General features: G+C 39.6%; 2 protein-coding genes and 1 pseudogene across 3 annotated transcripts in view; 1 reads left to right on the top strand and 2 right to left on the bottom strand.

Annotated features, from left to right (window-relative positions):
• On the bottom strand, window positions 1–3,481 carry SMCO1 (single-pass membrane protein with coiled-coil domains 1). Its single transcript, XM_023757295.1, has 3 exons — window positions 3,404–3,481; window positions 1,146–1,186; window positions 1–712 (listed from the first exon to the last, which is right to left on the bottom strand). The coding sequence occupies exons 1-3, from the start codon at window positions 3,479–3,481 to the stop codon at window positions 268–270; spliced, it is 564 nt and encodes a 187-aa protein (XP_023613063.1). The 3' UTR covers window positions 1–267.
• A 5,870-nt stretch (window positions 3,482–9,351) lies between these two features.
• Window positions 9,352–10,312, top strand: LOC102421893 (annotated as a pseudogene).
• Window positions 10,313–16,484: 6,172 nt separating this feature from the next.
• The window catches only part of WDR53 (WD repeat domain 53), a 26,977-nt gene continuing 24,252 nt past the window's right edge, over window positions 16,485–19,209 (bottom strand). For both annotated transcript variants that reach the window (XM_014459216.2, XM_023757309.1), the window contains exon 2: window positions 16,485–17,115. In XM_014459216.2, the coding sequence (XP_014314702.2) occupies window positions 16,522–17,112 (591 nt within the window). In that variant the 5' untranslated portion in view covers window positions 17,113–17,115 and the 3' untranslated portion in view covers window positions 16,485–16,521. The remainder of the gene's footprint in view (window positions 17,116–19,209) is intronic.

The raw sequence follows: 19,209 nt of genomic DNA, 5'->3' as shown, positions 1-19,209 counted from the left end.
GTTCTTGGCTGGAATCAAACCTGGGACCCTTCAGTCCACAGGCAGACGCTCTATCTATTGAACCAAACCCAAAGAGCTTCTTCATTCTTTTATATGACTATACAGAAATATCCATTGTATCAATTTATCATAATTTCTCTAATACTCTCCCAACTTTTGCTATAATAAAAATACCGTAAGTCCATAGCAAAATTGTATATACATATTTTTTTCCCATTTGCAAGATAAATTACTGGAAGTGGAATTGCTATGTCATAAGGGAACAGGTTAGTTTTTGACAATTGGCATCAACTCTTTTAGAGATGACTTTTGCTCTTCAGGGGCTGTCACTGCTTTCCCCTTCTCAATGAGCTGGACAGCCATCAGCAAAGCATTCTGCAGAGCCTGGTTCTTTACCATGTTGGTGATCATGAAAGTGACATCCCTGATATACATCTGTCTCACTTTGGCACTGTAGTGTTCTGCCTTGTTACCATGTGCAATAAAGAAGGTACAAAGTGCTGTGGTATCTCTTTCTTGCAGCCCACACTCCTCCAGGACAGATTCCCATACGACTCTAATGCGCTTGTTCTTGACTTTTCTTCTAAGGACGGAAGCTAAGGTAGGAAGACTTCTCACCAGGTCTGGCAGCTTCTCAAGCACACGAGTGTGCAAGCAGATGAGTACTTCCATGACATAGCTGTATATAATATTTAATTCCATTGAAGTGAACCTACAAATAAGGGGAGAGCTTCTAAAGCAGTAGAATACTTTATGTTCAAATATAAATAAGTTCTAGTAGGATAGCTCCAAGAAGTGCAAACCCACTAGGAGAACCAGCTCTTGTATTTTAGAAAACACGTTAGAAATAAGACCTGCGCTAAACTGGATACCTAAGTTCTCCAGCCACCCATACTATACATTTCTTAATGGCAGAGGAGTTATATTATCCATCTTTGTGTTAGTAAGATTTTGGCAAGCAAGAAACTGTTGATGAGTACTGCAGTGCCTGGCATATAAACAAATTAATATTTTTGGAATAAATGAACCTAAGAATATGTGATTTCTTCACAATCCATTGCTGGAACCACATTAAGAAGTTCAATTTTAGCCGAAACCGGTTTGGCTCAGTGGATGGAGCGTCGGATTTCTCATTGGATACTCACTTGAGTGCCAGAACTGCTGTCCACAGCTCATCTTGGGCTGCCTCCCCAGTAGGAGATGTGCAGGAGGCAGCTGATCAATGTTTCTCTCTCATCGATGTTTCTGGCTCTCTATCTCTCTCCCTTCCTCTCTGTAAAAAATCAATAAAATATATTTAAAAAAAAAAAAAAGAAGTTCAATTTTAGAATGACCATGCCATTCTCACAATAAGATGAGAATGTATTATTTACAACCACTACCAAAGTTGGGTAGCTATTTGCCATTCTCTCTATCCATCATCCTAGTTCTTGCATTCCTTATATTGCCAAACTTTTGAATTGTCTACTTGAGTTCATTTGTCATGTTTTATCTTTGTATTGTACTTTATACTTTAAAAAGTACTTTATAGCCCTGACCAGTTTGGCTCAGTGGCTAGAGCGTCGGCCTGTGGACTGAAGAGCCCCAGGTTCGATTCCAGTCAAGGGCATGTACCTTGGTTGCGGGCACATCCCCAGTAGGGGGTGTGTAGGAGGCAGCTGATCCATGTTTCTCTCTCTATCCCTCTCCCTTCCTCTCTGTAAAAAAATCAATAAAATATATATATTTTTAAAAAGTATTTTATACAGCCCTTGGCTGGAGTAGCTCAGTTGGTTGAGCCTTGTCCCATGCACCAAGGGGTCACTGGTTCAATTCCCAATCAGGGCACATGCCTTGGTTGGGGGCTCAATACCTGGTGGTGGGCAGTAGGGGCAGCCGATCAATGTTTCTCTCTCTCCATTCTTCTCTCTCTAAAATCAATAAAAACATATCTTTTTTTAAAAAGAAAAAAATAGTATTTTATACAAGCATTACTTTGAGTCTCACAACCACCATAAGAAGTGAAATAGTCGTTTCTACTATTTTACAGATAAAGATACTAAATATCAAAAAGATTGAGACCTCTCTGGCCAGTGTGGCTCAGTAGTTGAATGTCGACCTCTGAACCAGGCAGTCACAGTTCGATTCCCAGTCAGGGCACATGCTTGGGTTGCAGGCTCGATCCCTAGTGGGGGGCGTGCAGGAGGCAGCTGATCAATGATTCTCTCTCATCATTGATGTTTCTCTCTCTCTCTTTCTCTCTCTCCTTCTTCTCTGAATCAATGAAAATATATTTTTTAAAAAAATTGAGACCTAATGTCATATAGTTAGCTAGTGCTGGAACCAGTATTTAATAAGACTGCTTTCTCTACCCTATTCTGTTTGAATGCTATCCTTCCTTTAAGGATAAGCTCAAAGTCCACTGTCTGCTTGAATCCCCAGACTGTCTACCTGAAGATCTCCTCCCTGCATACTTTATTCTCACAAGGACTACCTCTATCACCTGTCACTCCCACCTACTGCTTTATTTTGAGTTAGTTTTTCATGAACAAAATTGTACGCTCTTGGAGGGAGGGGTTCAGAGTCTTTTTTCTTGTACTTTTTTTTTTTTTTTTTTCGGAGAGGGGGAAGTGAGGGAGAGGAAGAGAGACCTAGGATTACAGCAGCCTAGCTGGATCCCTGCTATCAATTTCTGCAACATCCAATCCATCCTCTAGAAATATGCTCCTGAAACACACTTCGGATCATGTCCTTCAACTTTTTATGCCACCCTGACTTGCCCAGTGATACTGTTAGATCCAAGCTGTATCTCCTCAGCAGGACACATAAAGTCCTTTACCCTGTGCTCCCATTTTTGCCACTCCTCTCACAGCCTAGTCACCAATCATTGAGACATCTAGCTGCTGACTGAATACGGTATGCGATTCCAAGCTTATATGGCTTACATATACTGCTTCTCCAGTCTAGAGTTCCCTTCCATATTTTTCTTATAAACTCCTACTCACACTTTAAGATCTCGCTTAAATGTTCTCTATGAAGAATTCCTTTTCCTAGTATAAAAGACAAAATTAATTGATCCTCTCTTCATAGCCCTTTAGGAACATGACCATTATATGGCCAATCACAATAAATTTTAAGTATTTTTGAATACTTTTGTTATCCCTACAGGCAGTGAGTACCTTCAGAGCAGAAACCACATTTCATTTATTTTTACCTACCATATATAGCACATGCACTAATTTAATGGAATTCTTGTACCTGGGAGTACATTTTTCTTTATTATTAACTTACATATTTCTTTTAACCTGGAAGACTTAAACCACTTTAACAGACATAGAAGTCTAATTGGCATGTCTATAGTTCTTTGCCTATTTTTAATCCTTATACTTCTTTAACCCACCTTCCCAGTAAAGAAGGCCTATACTTGCTCCCTCCCTGTAGCCCTTAGCAACCTTTTCATTGTCTCTTTCAAGGATATCAGGGTTGCGGTTTCATTGTTCATCTTCTTAAGGCAAAATGAAAGGAAACAAAAGCAAAACAAAAACCCAATAGAGGTTTGAATCCAGGATTTCCTGCTGTCTTCCACTCAGCAACAGGCAGCACCAGCGTGAGTATTAGATCTGAATTCTGCCTGAAAGGTCACTCAGTACAAGAAGCTTTTAATAGCTTGTACATCCAAATATAGTTTCAAAGAAATGATCGTGTGGACGCAGGTGTCCTGGAATTCACTATGATGTTTGCCTTTGAAAAATGAGCTGTAGTACATCAACAGAGCACAAAAAACAGATGTAATTGTGGTTCTAGTATGTTCTGGTAAATGTATATATGGATACACAAAGGTAGACATATACCAGGATTAAGTTTGATGGAAATATAACTCAAATTTTAACATTATTCAATTATCATCTAAATTAGGTTTAAAGAAAGCCCCAGACCATTTATTGAGAGCTTCTAGTATTAGGTTAGGTATTGGAAATAAAAACAGGCATAACACAGGATTCCGGAATTTAAGGGATTCAAACTCTACTTGGGGAGATAGGACTTTACTTTAAAAATGTGACCCTGGCTGGTGTGGCTCAGTTGGTTGAGTGTCCTCCTGTGCACACAGGTTGCTGTTTGATTCCCAGTTAGGACACATTCCCAGGTTGCAGGTTCGATCCCCAGTGTGGGGTGTGCAGGAGGCAGCCAATCAATGATTCTTTCTCATCATTGATGTTTCTATCTCTCTTTCCCTCTCCCTTCCTTTCTGAAATCAATAAAAAAAAATTTTAAAAAGAAAATGTGTATAAAATGTGTGCTAAATAGGTATAGACCATGAAAATAATAGAGGAGAGCAGGTCACGGAAGCCTTGTGTAATTCAGAAACGCTCACATTGAAAGTAGGATTTGGGCTTTGCCTTAAAGGAAAAAGTAAGTCTTTAGTTATCAGAAAGTAAAGAGAAAGGTGTTACAAACTGGAATAATTGTGTGAGCAAAATTATAGAGGTGGCAAGGTAAATAATGGTTAGGGAAAATTGTGTGGGTATGTCTCAGCATAAGATTCATGTAAGAAAAAGAAAAACAGCATTTAAACGGAAAAATCAAGGGCGTGGATTTATTTATTTATTGAATAATTTATTTACTTGTTCAATATTTATTCAATATTTACCGAACACCATAAATACCAATTGAATGGATAAAACCTAGGAATGATCAGCACTATTCCTGGTGTTGAGAATACAATGATGAGCAAGGCAAAACCCTTGTCATAAGGAGCATACTAGTAAGGAGACAAAAAAATCAAGGATTACAAAAGAATGAATGGTTCTAGAGAGCCTGGTAGGAAGTTTCCCAGTCAGGACATATAGGTAAGATGTAGGTTCTGTAAAGTTAATTAGTGGTGTTTAGGACAGATCTAAGTGGAAATGAAACCAGAGGCAGACAAGCCCCTCAGAACACTGCTATACAGTCAGATATGAGGTGATGAGGGAGTAGATTACAAAGAGTGGAAAGACAAAGGGACAGATATGAGAAGCATTCTAATCCCCCCCCTGGACTCCTGGGGGTTAGAGTCAGGAAGCTTCACATAAATCTTTAGAAAACTTGGGGAATCAAGTCGCTCCTTGCCTCAGTGGGAAAAACCTTGCTAGGGTCTCATGTCCTACCAAGTAGCCATCCTCCCCTCCTCCCACCCCATCTACTTTTATCTCATTAACAGAACCCAAGTTTTGTTCAAGTACCGGGAAGCCATGTGCTTCAGGAAAGCCTGGGCCTCTCCCCAGTCACAGGGGAGTGAATCTTAGACTAAGCCAATCATATTAGTTTTATTATTGTTGCTATTTCTATTGGTCTGGGAATGGGCAGGTGGCAGAATTCTGGCCTATGAAATGTGAGAAGAGGTCTACTGTGGGGCTTCTGGGGTGGTGTTGTTTTTTTAAATTGTGATAAAATATACATAAAATTTACCATTTTGGTGAAGGTGGGTGAAATGTACCAGAAAGTACAAACTTCCAGATATTAAAAAGTCTTGGGGATGTAATGAACAGTATGAAGTCTATAATTAATATATTCCACGTTCAAAGGCTGTTAAATTGCATTGTTTACACATATCTTCAGAAAAAAATCACTTCTGTTGTGGTAAACAACCTGCCTCCCTATTTATAATGGTCTGGCCCTCTAGCAACTTCAGCATGAAATTATAGCTAATTTGCCTACAAACGTCAGGTGGTCATAATAATCTGGCCATTCAGTGTATATTTGAAAGTTGCTAAGAGTGTTCTTGAAAGTTTTCATCACAAGAAAAAAAATTGGTAGTTCTGTGTGGTGATGGATGTTAACTAGATTTATTGTTTTGATAATTACTCAAGATATACTTTTTTATCAGGTCATTATGTTGTAACCCTGAAAATAATATACAGTAGGGGCCCACCCCCCTCTTATCTGTGGAGGATACTTTCCAAGACTCCCAGTGGATGTCGTGAAACCTCTAATAATACTGAATCCTCTATAGCTTTTTCCCGGAGTCCACACAGCTGAGAGAGAGGTAGGGAGGGAGAGGGAGAGAAAGAGAGAGAAACATCCAGTTGTTGTTCCACTTATTTATGCATTCATTAGTTGATTCTTGTATGTGCCCTGACCAGGTATTGAACCAGCAACCTTGGTGTATTAGGATTATGCTCTAACCAACTGAGTTACCTGGCCAGGGCTACCTCTGTGACTTTCTAAATAAACTTTGGTTGTATTTGAGTTCCTTGGCTCTGAGTTCTTTTCTTAGCTGAACTCAAGGACTGAGGTCTAACATCTGGTGCCGTTCCCTGTCAATAGAATCACCTCACAAAATATGTGTAATTCTCTCCTTAGGTCCTGCTTCTGGTGTACATCAAATTAAGACTTACACGTACTTACAGCAAGATCAGCCATTGACCCCAAAATGTGTTACTTTCACATTTATTATATATGTATAGACATACAGACAGTGGGGTTCTTTTTTTTTTTTTTGACAGTGGGGTTCTTATGGGAGCTTCCATTTTATTTATTTATTAATATATATTTTATTGTTGATAGTATTACAGATATCTCCCATCCCTACCCTGTTGCCCCCATCCTCTCATCCCCTCCCTTCCTCCTTCCCTCCCTCCCAGGTCTTCACTACCCTATTGCCTGTGTCCATGGGCTATGCATATCCTAGATCAATGGTCGGCAAACTCATTAGTCAACAGAGCCAAATATCAACAGTACAACGATTGAAATTTCTTTTGAGAGCCAAATTTTTTAAACTTAAACTATATAGGTAGGTACATTCAACTTTAAATTCAACTTTAAATTCACCGTTTTCATCTTCCGTTTATCTTTTGTTTCTTCTTTGTAGCCATCTCAAACAGGGCACCTAAAAAAGTGTTTCATTTTATAATAATAAAGCCACCAACACAAAAGAATTACAATTCTTAAATTGATGACAAAAATACCTGTAGGATTTGCAGCTGGTTGGAAAAATACAGGTGACTTTATGCTTCGAGTAGGTACTTTTGTCACCCGCGCGAGATTTGCGAACATGACTAGCACTAACCACTGCACAATGAGACTGCTGACTGACTGGCTCACTCAACTCGTGCATGAATCGCGTGTGCCTCCCCCGCGCTGCGTATCCCGCGGCCCGCCTGCACCGCGTCTCCCGTCGCCTGACCCACCGACACCCCCCACTTCTTGTAGCGCCACTTCTTTAAAATAGACTCACCCAGGCCGAAAACCGACTTCTGCGCATGTGCCACGAAGTTTCAATCGCACTGTACGTGCGCGCCCGCACGTGGTATTTTGTGGAAGAGCCACACTCAAGGGGCCAAAGAGCCGCATGTGGCTCACAAGCCGCGGTTTGCCGACCACTGTCCTAGATAATAAAAGCCCAGTGATCATAATGGCAGAACAACCATGAGGTACACTGACCACCTCTTGGTCCCTTTCCCCAGCCGGCAGGCTCTGACTTGCTGATGGTGAAGAACGGGAACTGCGGTGGGTGGCAGGGGATGCAGGCAGCACCAGGCCGAGGCCCCTGCCCTGCTGGTCGCCCCACACACAGAGGCAGCAACGGCTGACCTCTCAGTCCCTCCCCTGGCCGTCAGGCTCCCATCGCCAGATGGTGAACAGGGAACCGGGGTGGGTGGTGGCGAGATGGCCCTGATTGCAGGCTAGGCCTAGGGACTGTACCCATGCACAATTTCGTGCACCGGGCCTCTAGTAAGTATATAACTTATTTGGTTTGTCTTTTCCAGTCCTCCTAACCCTACATCAGGGTATATCAGTCTGTTCCATGCCTCCATGCTTCAGGTCTTTTGTTGGTCAGTTGGGTTAAATTGTTGAAAATTGGGGTAAATTGTAGGATACCCAGCCAGCGTCTTCTGAGAACTGGAGAATTGCTCGATGTGAAAAACCCACATATCTGGTGTCAGAAATATTGAGGGTGGAGAGGAAATGATGTGTTTTCTTTTAATGACTTATTACATAGTGAATACTCATGTAACCCTAACCAAAATCAAGAAACAGAATGTTGCCAGAACCGGTTTGGCTCAGTGGATAGAGCGTCGGCCTGCGGACTCAAGGGTCCCGGGTTCGATTCCGGTCAAGGGCATGTACCTTGGTTGCAGGCACATCCCCACTGGGGGGCGTGCAGGAGGCAGCTGATCGATGTTTCTCTCTCATCGATGTTTCTAACTCTCTATCCCTCTCCTTCCTCTCTGTATATTTTAAAAAAAATTAAAAAAAAAAAAAAGAAACAGAATGTTACCAACTTGCCAGAATTGGCATATGCTGGAGACCAAGATCAACAGTAATTGATATAAATGTGAGGAGTCTGGCAGAAGGCTGACCAGGACTCCGTTTGATATTCACAGGGTGAATATCTACATTTTATTACCTGCTGCTGACTCAATGGCCTAAAGCAAACTCTCCCAAAACCTGATAATCTTACTGTTTACTAAACATTACCATTGATATGTCTGTTTGCATTCCTAAAGGCAATTGTGTATTCTAGCTAATAAAAGCAGTTGGGAAAGGAGCAACAGAGAGAACTTGACTTCCATGATTAAGTTGTCCTCTGGTTCCCCCAGTATTCAAAATAATATTTCGTCTTGTGTATCATTTGTGCGTCAGCCCTTCCTCCAAGTCTTTGAACCCGCGAAAGCCACGTTGGCCGTGGACTCTCGCAGGCATAGCCCCTGGGACTCTTCCTAATCATTGTTCTCCTTATCTTCCCAAAAGGTAACCACTATGTCTCATTATACTAGTACATTAGTTATTAGTTTTGTCTGTTTTTGAACTTTTTGTAAATGGGATCAGGCAGTATGTATTTTTAACAGCTTTATTTCATATATCACACAATTGACTCGTTTTAAATATAAATTTCAAGAGGTTTTAGCATATTTACCATCATCACAATCACTCCCCATTCTTTCCTAATTCCTTTTCCCTGTCACCAGCACTAGCAACCATTTACCTACTTTGTTTCTATAGATTTGTCTATTCTGTACACTTAATATAAATGCATATATGCAAAGAAGGCTGAAAAGTAAGTGAGCTAAGTGTTCATCTTAGGATGTTAGAAAAAGAATTAAACCTAAAGATGATAGACTGAAGGAGAAACAGAAAATAGCTAAGTAATAGCATTATCAAAGGCAAACATTGGTTCTTTGAAAAGGCTATTACTATTGAAATGCTCCTGGGGGGAGGGGGGGAAGACATGCTCCTGATAAGAGTACTAAAAGTGAGAAACCAGATAAGCAATAACAGGATTGAAGAAGAGGACATCACTATACATGTAAACAGGTATTAGAAAACTAAAAGGGGTCTCCGGTCTGTTTGGGAACCGCTGCGAGTCGGGGCTGTTGGCCTGCGCCTGGTTCCCCCGCGTCTCCCCGGTAGTCCCCGCTCGGCCGCGCGATGCCGGTGGACCTCAGCCAGTGGTCCGGGCCCTTGAGCCTGCAGGAGGTGGACGAGGGTCCGAAGCACCCGCTGCAGGTCAAATACTCCGGGGCGGAGGTCGCCGAGCTGGGCAAAGTGCTGACGCCCACCCAGGTTAAGAACCGGCCCACTGGTATTTCATGGGATGGCCTTGATTCAAGTAAACTCTACACCCTGGTCCTTACAGACCCAGATGATCCAAGCAGAAAGGACCCCACATTTAGGGAATGGCACCATTTCCTGGTGGTCAACACGAAGGGCAACGACATCAGCAGTGGCACCGTCCTCTCTGATTATTGGGCTCCGGGCCTCCCAAGGGCACAGGCCTTCACCGCTACGTCTGGCTGGTTTACCAGCAGGCCAAGCCGCTGAAGTGTGACGAGCCCGTTCTCAGCAACCGATCTGGAGACAACCGTGGCAAATTCAAGGTGGCATCTTTCCGCAAAAAGTACGACCTCGGCCCCCAGTGGCCAGCACGTGTTACCAGGCGGAATGGGATGACTATGTGCCCAAGCTCTGAGCAGCTGGCTGGGAAGCAGGGGAAAGCCAGGAGACAGACATCGCCGGGGCCCAGGCAGTGTTCTCAAGCTCAGTGATGCATGTTGATTTCTCCTCTTGCCTGTTCCCACTCTCACAGGCGACACCTGAGCAGATAGAGCTGTAGGGTGACTTGTCCTTCTACCTGTCCTTTATAACTGTACAGGGCCACGCACCCTGGATTTATGTTTTGATCAAATTTGAACTCCATTTTGGGGGCTATTTTGGTACTATGATGTGGTCATCAGATTGTTAATATAAGAACCCAGAATTTAAAGGCGTATCCTCTGAAGAGCAGCACTGGAAAAGCAATCGGGAGTCCCTTTCCTGTTGAGCTGTAGGGCTGGGTGAGGGGTTATCTGAAATCCATTAGTCGGTGCCTGTTCAATTTATCACTCTTCCTTGGTGTAACAAAGGCCAGTGTGGAGTTGCTAAATGTTGTGTTAATTCTGCTGTTTGCTTACAGGAAAAAAAAAAAAAATGAAAACTAAAAGGATATATTTTTAAATAAAGTCACATTTTATTGATTTTTTTAGAGAGAGAGGAAGGGAGAAAGAAACATCAAACATCAATCAGTTGCTTTCCTGCACACACGCTGACCGGGGAACTAACTCATAACCTGGGTATGTGCGTGATTGGGAATAAAACTTGTGATCTTTGGGTGCATAGGATGATGCTCAACCAACTGAGCCACACTGGCCAGGGCTAAAGCTAAGAGGATATTATAAACAAATTCATGCAATAAATTCGAAAATCTATATGAACATCCAGGTGGCTGCATATACCAACAGTTTGTTCCTTTTTATTCTAAGCAGTACTCCATTGAGTGGATATTATCACAGTTTATTTAGCCATTAACCTGTTTAAGGAATCTGGGCTGATTCTAGTTTGGGGCTATCAGAAATAAAGCTGCTATAAATATCCATGTATAGGTTTTTATGCAAACATGTTTTTTTCCTGGGATAAATGCCCAGGAGTGCAATTGCTGGGTCATACAGTACTGGCATGCTTAGTTTTATAAGAAACTTGCTAACCTCTTCAGAATGGCTGTACCATTTTACATCCTCACAAGCAACAAATTATAGATCCAGTTCTCTAATCCTTACTAGCATTTGGTGTTCTCACCATTTTTTAAAATATTGGCCATTATGACAGATGTACAAATCAATAAAAATATATAATCCAGATTTTAAAATATTTTTGAAGGGTGAATTGATCTGTAAATATTTTTATTTAAATTCTTTATTATTGAAAGTATTACATGTCTCCTTTTCCCCTCATTGAGCTCTCCCTGGTCGCTCTTCCCCATCTGTAAATATTAAACCTCTATAACTTGTACTGATTCAGATTTTTTAGAGGACCCAGGCATCTAGATATATATTTTTAAATCCATACCTTAAGACATACTTATTTAAAAAACAAACATTTTTTATTGACTTCAGAGAGGAAGGGCGAGGGAGAGAGAGCTAGAAACATCAATGATGAGAGAGAGTCATTGATCAGCTGCCTCCTGCATGCCCCAGGGGATCGAGCCGTGACCTCCTGGTTCATAGTGAACATTCAACCACTGAGCCATGCCGGCCGGGCTGGATTTCATTCTTGATCCCAAAGTCTCCTATTGATAATGTGACTAGTTTCCCTACCTAGCTACCTTAGAATTTATACAGAAAATTCATGTGCTTCTCTAGAATACCTTCTTTCAGAGCAAGCTATTTGTTCCAGCCTTGCTGTTTCCCTACGCTCCCCAGCAACATCACTCCTAGTCTTAACAGGAGATGCTAAAGGCCACTAAAGAGGATTTCCGGGACATTATCTACAAGTCCACGCACTCAAGCTTCAGTGCTGTGTATTTTTAAAATAAAAAATTATTAGACTTCTAGGATTTATTATTTTTAATTATTATACTAAAATTACTTTAGTATAATGTTGCTTTAATGTCAAACCCAGTATTAGGCATAAACTTCTTAGAACTCTTATGCAACTATAAAATCAAAACAAATCTACATATTAAATACAACCCAAATTACAACTAATAAAATTGTCAACATTAATGTATTATGATGGCTAATGCTGTTTTGCTGATACTAAATCACTTCTGACATCATGGATTTAGCATTAACTGCTTTAAAGAAGGTTCTTTTGAATTTGGCAAGTTGATACTACCTTGGGCAGAGTTATGACTCATATACAACTTTTCTCTAAATGAGTTACATCCATCACTTGGTTTATGCATTCTCAGTTTGTAAATTTTAGATTAAAATAAATCACCTGCCATTTAAAACTTTTATATTTTGAGTTTTTTTCAAACCAAAGATACCATATAACATGTCATACAAGATAAATTCTTCCTATTACTTTTGCTACTGCTATTGATGAGTGGGAAATTGATAATGGGACCCTGGGGAGAAGGTTTATTGACACTTTTTTTGAGTGACTCTATTAGGTTTGGAGGACCTGTGTCTGCCCAGTTATAACTCGTTTGTATTATTTCTAATATCCTAAGTTAAAATTTTTTTTCTTAGTCTTCACTCAAGGATTTATTTTCCCATTGAGTTTTAGAGAGTGGAATGAAGGGAGGGAGGGTGAGAGAAAAACATCCATAAGAGACACATCAATTGGTTGCCTCCCACAGATACAACCCAGGTACCTGCCCTTAAGTGGGAATTGAACCTGTACAGGTCGGTACTCTAACCATTTAGCAACACTGGCCAGGGCCTAACTTTAATTTTTTAAATTCATTAATGAGAGAGAGAGAGAGAGAGAGAGAAGTTTGTTATTCTACTTATGTATGCATTCTTGGTTGATTCCTGCATGCCCTGAGAATCAAACACTCAACCTTTGTGTATCAGGACAATGCTCTAAACAACTGAGCTACATGGCTAGGGCTTAACATCCTAACTTTTAAACTACAAAAATAAAGGGTGGAAAACGCATTAAGTTGTTAAACCTAAGGAAAAATATTCTTATTTTAAGTGAAAAATTCGTAGTGATAAATCTAAACAAGACAAACATTAATGATGTGAAAGCTCCAAATCTTCCACATACAAGGGCACTGAGAGGTTGTAAGTTTGGAAAGAGCACCAAGACACTTGTCTTGAGACTTACTTTTATAACAGCAGCCTTTAAAAAAATCAGTTTAAGGTGTACAACATATTGATTTGATAGTTATATTGCGATGATTGACATTGTAGTGTTAGCTAACACCTCTACTGTATCACATAATTATAACTTCTAGTGTTAGGAACAATTAAGATCTTAACCTAGTCTCAGCAAGTTTAATACTTATAATAGTTTTTTTGTCTATAACCACTGTACTGTGTTTTAGGTCTCCAGGACTTATTTACTAGTTGCAAACATGTACCTTTAAACATCTTTCCCATTCCCCCACACCTGAGCCCCTAGTAACCACTATTTTACTCTCTGCTTTTATGATTTCGATTTTTCTAGATTTTACATGAGGTGTCATACAGTATTTGTCTTTCTCTGACTTATCTCACTTAGCATAACGTGCTAAAGGTCTATCTATGTTGCTGCAAATGGCAGAATTTCCTTTTTTCATGGCTGGATAGTGTTCCATTTGTGTGTGTGTGTGTGTGTGTATCACATTTTCTTTATCCTTTCATTTGATGAGAGGCACTTAGATTGTTTCCATATTGTGGCTATTAATAATGCTGCAATAAGGGGAAAATATCTAATACTTTCAACAATAAGGATTTTAAAAAAGTAATAAACATGGGAGTGCTATGTCTTTATTTTAATATATATTTTTTATTGATTTCAGAGAGAAAGGGAGATCAGTGATGAGAGAGAATCATTGATTGGCTGCCTCCTGGACGCCAGGAATGTGCCCTGACCAGGAATCGAACTGTGACGCTCAACCACTGAGCTACACCGGCTGGGCCATATGTCTTCATTTCCTTTGAATATATACCAAGATTGCTGGATTGTTTGGTAGTTTTAATTTTTAATTTTTTGAGAAACCTCCATACTGTCCTTCACAGTGGTTGAACCAGTTTAAAATCTCACCAACAGTGCACAGATGTTTCCTTTTCTCCACATGTACACCAACACTTATCTTGTCTCCTTGATGGTAGTATTTTTACAGGTGTGAGGTAATAATTGGTCTTGGTTTTGATTTGCATTTCCCTGATGATTAGTGATGCTCAGCACCTTTTTATGCACTGTTAATCATTTGGATATCTTCTTTGAAAAAATGTCCTTTTTTTCAGCATAAGATTTTTTCTATTCAGCTGTATGATTTATAAATTTTGGATATTAACCACTTATCCAATACATGGCTTGCAAAAATTTTCTCCAATTCTGTAGGTTGCCTTTTTATTTTGTTGAAAATAGTTTCTTTGGCCCTAGATGGTTTGGCTCAATGGATAGAGCATCGGCCTGCGGACTGAAGGGTCCCAGCTTCGATTCTGGTCAAGGACACATGCCTGGGTTGTGGGCTCGATCCCCCCACTAGAGTAGGGGGCATGTAAGAGGCAGCCAATCAATGATTCTTTCTCATCATTGATGTTTCTATCTCTCTCCCCCTCTCCCTTCCTCTCTGAAATCGATGAAAATATATTAAAAAGAAAATTGTTTCTTTGGCCGTGCAGAAGCTTTTAAGTAGGGGTGTGCAGGAGGCAGCTCTCTCCCCCTTCCTCTCTAAAAATCAATAAAATATTTAAAAAAAAATTCTGCTCCTCTGGTTGGGATATGGCCTATGTGGTTGGTGGTGATAGCAGGGTACCTTGTTTACTCTTCCACAATATCCCTCTGGCAACTTACTTTAAAATTAACTTGATAAAAGAAACATTAACTTTAGCCCAGTGGAAGGGGCTATCTTCCCCACTGGGAGCACCCCACAGGAAGAGGGTTGGCTACAAAGGAAACCCACTTCTGCTCAGATCCCTGACTGAGCCACAAAGTCCCACTTGGCCCCAGACTTTCACCTCCATAAGCCTTGCTCATGGCTTAAGGGCCTGTCTTCTGCAGTTGTAGCTCCTATCACCAGACTAGTGAGAGAGGGTGGTATTAAGTCACAACTGGGTGGTCAAGAGCAAGAATGTGAATTATTGCTAAGTTTCTTGGATATGATATCAGTATCTAAGTTTTCATTAAAAAGTGGCATATCAAAAAAAATAAATAAAAAGTGGCATATCCCCTTAGGGGTATCTAATTTAAACCCTTCACTTTCAAATACGGAAACTAAAGCCCAACATGGCCAAGAAAGTTGCCCAGTCTTGGGATTAGAATCTTGTTTCTATCAGTACTCAAGCCAGGGTCCTTTGTCAATAAATTTTTTAGGGCCAAGATATTCTCCTTTCTTTAAATTCCAAGCGAAATCACTAAACAATATTTACTGATTGCCCAATTAATGGACTCCTTTAGTTGTAAGTTAAAAAAATCTAGCTCAAATAGCTTAAGCTTTTTTTTTTTAAAAAAAAGAGGCTCCAGGAGTACACTTGTTTTAGGCATGACTGGTTCCAGGTTCAAAATTACTGTGAGGATTCTACCTCTTCACCTCTAAGAAAACTTTCCACAAAGAGGGTCACCTATAGACTAACATCCTATCAGCGTAGCTACCCCAGTAGTACATGTCAGCTATCATTGGACTTCTCAGTTATGTGAATCAATAAATTCCTTTTTATTCCCTTAAACCAATTCAATTTTGAATTCTGTCACTTGTAACAAGTGTTCTGACAGAAATGAAGCTTATTAAAGGGTTTTCCTCAAACAAGGATAATGGTAACCAATCAGATTCTCTCTTCAAAACTTTGAATATAAGAGTAGGATGTATAAGCAGAAGCCAAAAGAACATGCAAGGAAGACAGCAATCCAGGCCATGAAAAGTTTACTATTGATACTCTATCTTGGCCTCTATTTTCTACCTCTTCTGTCTTTTTTCTATCTTATTATCTTGAGCTTATTTGTGACTTCAGTTTATTCTTGGTCCTACCTGCATCATGGCCAGGATTGCTGCAAATATACTAAACTGATTTGATTCTAAAACCTTCTTAGAAACAGCACAAGGTAAATTGTCACTAAAGCCTTCTGGGCTTTACACAAAACAAACAATAACAAGTTTCCTCTTCCAGCCTGGTAAGGCTCTTCATAGCATCCTAGAATCCAAAATAACTATGTTCTAACTAGTGTAGTGACCACATTTGGGTCAGGATGTGGGCTTCCCTAAGGTAGGAGACTTAACAAGACAACTGAGATCCTTTGCAGGCAAGTAACTGTATCTGCAAGTTTCCTGGGTTTTCAAGTTACTTAACATCTCTAAGTCTCAATTCTTGTGCCAAAATAAAGGGGGAAAGCATTGATTTGGAATAAAAACTGAAATATATGTAAAATCACTGGTATATGTTCAGTACTGAGCTAATATTAGTTCCCTTCCCCTAAATTTTAATGTCACTCACTATATGAAGTATTACCCAATTATCTTCTTTTGCTCAAATGTCTTAAAATTTATACAATGGAATGGTATTATTCTACATATGACAAACAGTTTAAACAAAGAAACAAGATTTTTTTAAACCCAAAAAGTTGACTGCAGTTATTCAAATGTTTTTATTGGATTTAAAATTCATTTAAGGGATACACAGATATACAACTAGTTTGATCAGCTACTAATATATTTTGGCAACCCTTTATTTTTGTACTCAAGAGCCAGTTCACTTTTTCTCCATGTTCAATACTTAGCTTTGGTACAATTTTGCCCTGTTCTTCATGTGTTACTGAAGTATTAGTGTTTCCACCCTGGTTGGTATAAGTAGCCCTTTTAGTGCTTTTCCTGTGGGTATGTTTTGTAGGACTCTTCTGTTTTTTCTCAACTTCACTGCTTACATCCCACATCATTACCTTCCCATCATTCCCTCCAGTAAGCAGCAAATAAGATTCTGGCAGAAAGCAGACCTGGGATACTCCCAAAGTGTGTCCCTTAAATCCCAATTCCTGTTCACACTTGACTCCCATTACCCTAAAGATTCGAATCTTTCCATCTTCTGCACCACAACTAAAGATATTGCCACATGATGCCACAGACACAGAATGGGCGAGAGCAGGATTTAAAAGCTGACCCGGTGATTGTGGGCTCTCCATTTCTTCTGTTTCATCCTCCTGTAAATTTGTAATCCAGAGTGGCCGGGCTTTCTGAAGGTTCCACAGCATCACCTTCAAACAAAAGGATGTTACACAGTCAAAGTTCTAGCCATCTTGCTAAACTACTATGCTTATTCTGCTTCTAATAAAATCATCAAAATAGTCTGAGATTGATTAATAGGATATATTTCCAGCAATATTAAGAAAAAATTTAGAGGGCACTACAAAATGGCAGTGGAATGCTACCCTGGTGCCAAAACTAGAATGCCAATGGGCAGTACGATAGAATTTAGAAAACAAGGTCCTGAATAACTTTCGATTAACAAGACTATTAAAATGTAATCCAAATTATTAAGCAGTTGCCAGTTTTCTTTAGGTCATTCTACCCTCTCTGCAAATAAAATTAAAGCTTATGAAATTTATTAATCTTAGTCTATGCTGGTTACAAGTAAAAATCAACAAAATAAACTATCTGGATTATCACTGCAAGCTTTCCTAACTATTCCAGCCCACTTTTCTCTTTCCCATATTTAATTCCTATTCTATCAACTAACATTAATAGTTTGTCAGTTTTTGGAGATTTAATACATCTTTGCTAATGCTTAGTATAATGCCTGGAAAAAAGCAGGAATTCTAAACCTATCTGTTGAATAATTTGACATCTTGGTATATTTGGCTTTTTGTTGTTCCCTACCACGATCTCAGACCTACTAAATTTATTTAAATGAAGTGCTAATTAAAATGAAACAATAAGCTTTGTGAATTGATTTCACTCAATAGTGATTTGTTTTCTCCCTGCAGTAACCAATTTGAAAAGGAAAATATTTTTAATACTTTTAGAGAGAATATACAGCTTTATTTTACCATCTAGTATTATCCCTGAATTATGACTCACAATTTAAAATGGATAGTAGGGTAAGCAAGACTTTGTTTAGATATATTCAAAACCATAGATCTGAATTGATAAGATTACTACTGCTGATATTAAGAATTTGGTTTTCTACTCAAGGTTAACTTCCATCAAGTCTACTTTCCAAATAAGTGAAATAGAGTAACATTTATTTTCTGCTTCTCTAGGAAAATAACTGAAAATCCTTTTGGATTGGATTTATAACATTATACTAAGTGGACAGTAATTGCTATTAGGGTGAAGCCAACAGACTAATAAAGTAACTTTAAGTAAAATAAAAAAATATCAGAAAATATAACAAAAAATGAGTACTAAAACTTGATGTCAAAATAATCTCTCTCAAAAAAAAAAAACACACACACAAAAAAAACCTGGCCAGCATGGCTCAGTGGTTGAGCATAGACTTATGAACCAGGAGGTCACAGTTCAATTCCTGGTCAGGGCTAATGCCTGGGTTGCAGGCTCCATCCCCAGTGTGGGGCATGCAGGAGTCAGCAGATTTGTGATTCTCTCTCATCATTGATGTTTCTCTCTCTCTCTCTCTCCCTTCCTCTCTGAAATCGATAAAAAAATAAATAAATAAGACACATACACACAAAACAACCAACAACAAAACAAAAACAAAAACAAAACCCCACCCTGAACACAGGAAAATAAACATTCCAGAATCTGCTAGCTTAACTGTCCTGGCAGTTACCCCTAAGTTCTTTTTCACACAGGCCCCATAATATCTGGATTATATTTATTGTCCTCCAAAGACATCCAAACATGAACTATACCCAAAATGTTTTCAGCAGCTTAAACATTTTTGTATTAACTAAACCATCTACATGTGTTAATAACCACCCCAGTTTCTACCAATTCAAGAATCATTTCCAAGTATTGAAGATTCCCAAATTGTTCCTGTCCATACATTCTCTCTTTATATTTCTTTGTTCTTCCTAACTGCTAAAGATTCCAAGGTGTTTTACAATTTCTCAACCACCTGTTCAAGCTGTATCACCTAAGTAGGAGAACTAGAGATAATGAAGAAAAAAAAAAAATACAAGAGTTTGGGGGTAAAAAAAAAAAAGTCTGGAGGTTATCTATACTAATAATAGAGGAATATGCAAATTGCCGGGACGCTGTCACAGTAACAGTAACAAACAGCAGGCTGCATGGGGCAACTAGGCTGGCAGGGGTGTTAGTGAGGGACGCCAAACGACTGAACACCAGGCTGCGTGGGGCGACCAGGCTGATGGGGGGGGGGGGGCAGT

This window comes from Myotis lucifugus, unplaced genomic scaffold, assembly GCF_000147115.1.
Source record: "Myotis lucifugus unplaced genomic scaffold, Myoluc2.0 scaffold_105, whole genome shotgun sequence".
In the NCBI taxonomy this organism is placed as follows: domain Eukaryota; kingdom Metazoa; phylum Chordata; class Mammalia; order Chiroptera; family Vespertilionidae; genus Myotis; species Myotis lucifugus.
This window is presented reverse-complemented; position numbering and strand designations above follow the sequence as displayed.

Bases quoted from the DNA above. Each gene is read 5' to 3' on its own strand.
- SMCO1 (XM_023757295.1), bottom strand. From the start codon at position 3,481: ATGAACAATGAAACCGCAACCCTGATATCCTTGAAAGAGACAATGAAA. The intron at 1,187-3,403 runs GTATAGGCCTTC...CCTACTGGGGAG, and splicing joins GGGCTACAGGGAGGGAGCAA to GCAGCCCAAGATGAGCTGTG. The intron at 713-1,145 runs GTGAGTATCCAA...CCTTATTTGTAG, and splicing joins ACAGCAGTTCTGGCACTCAA to GTTCACTTCAATGGAATTAA.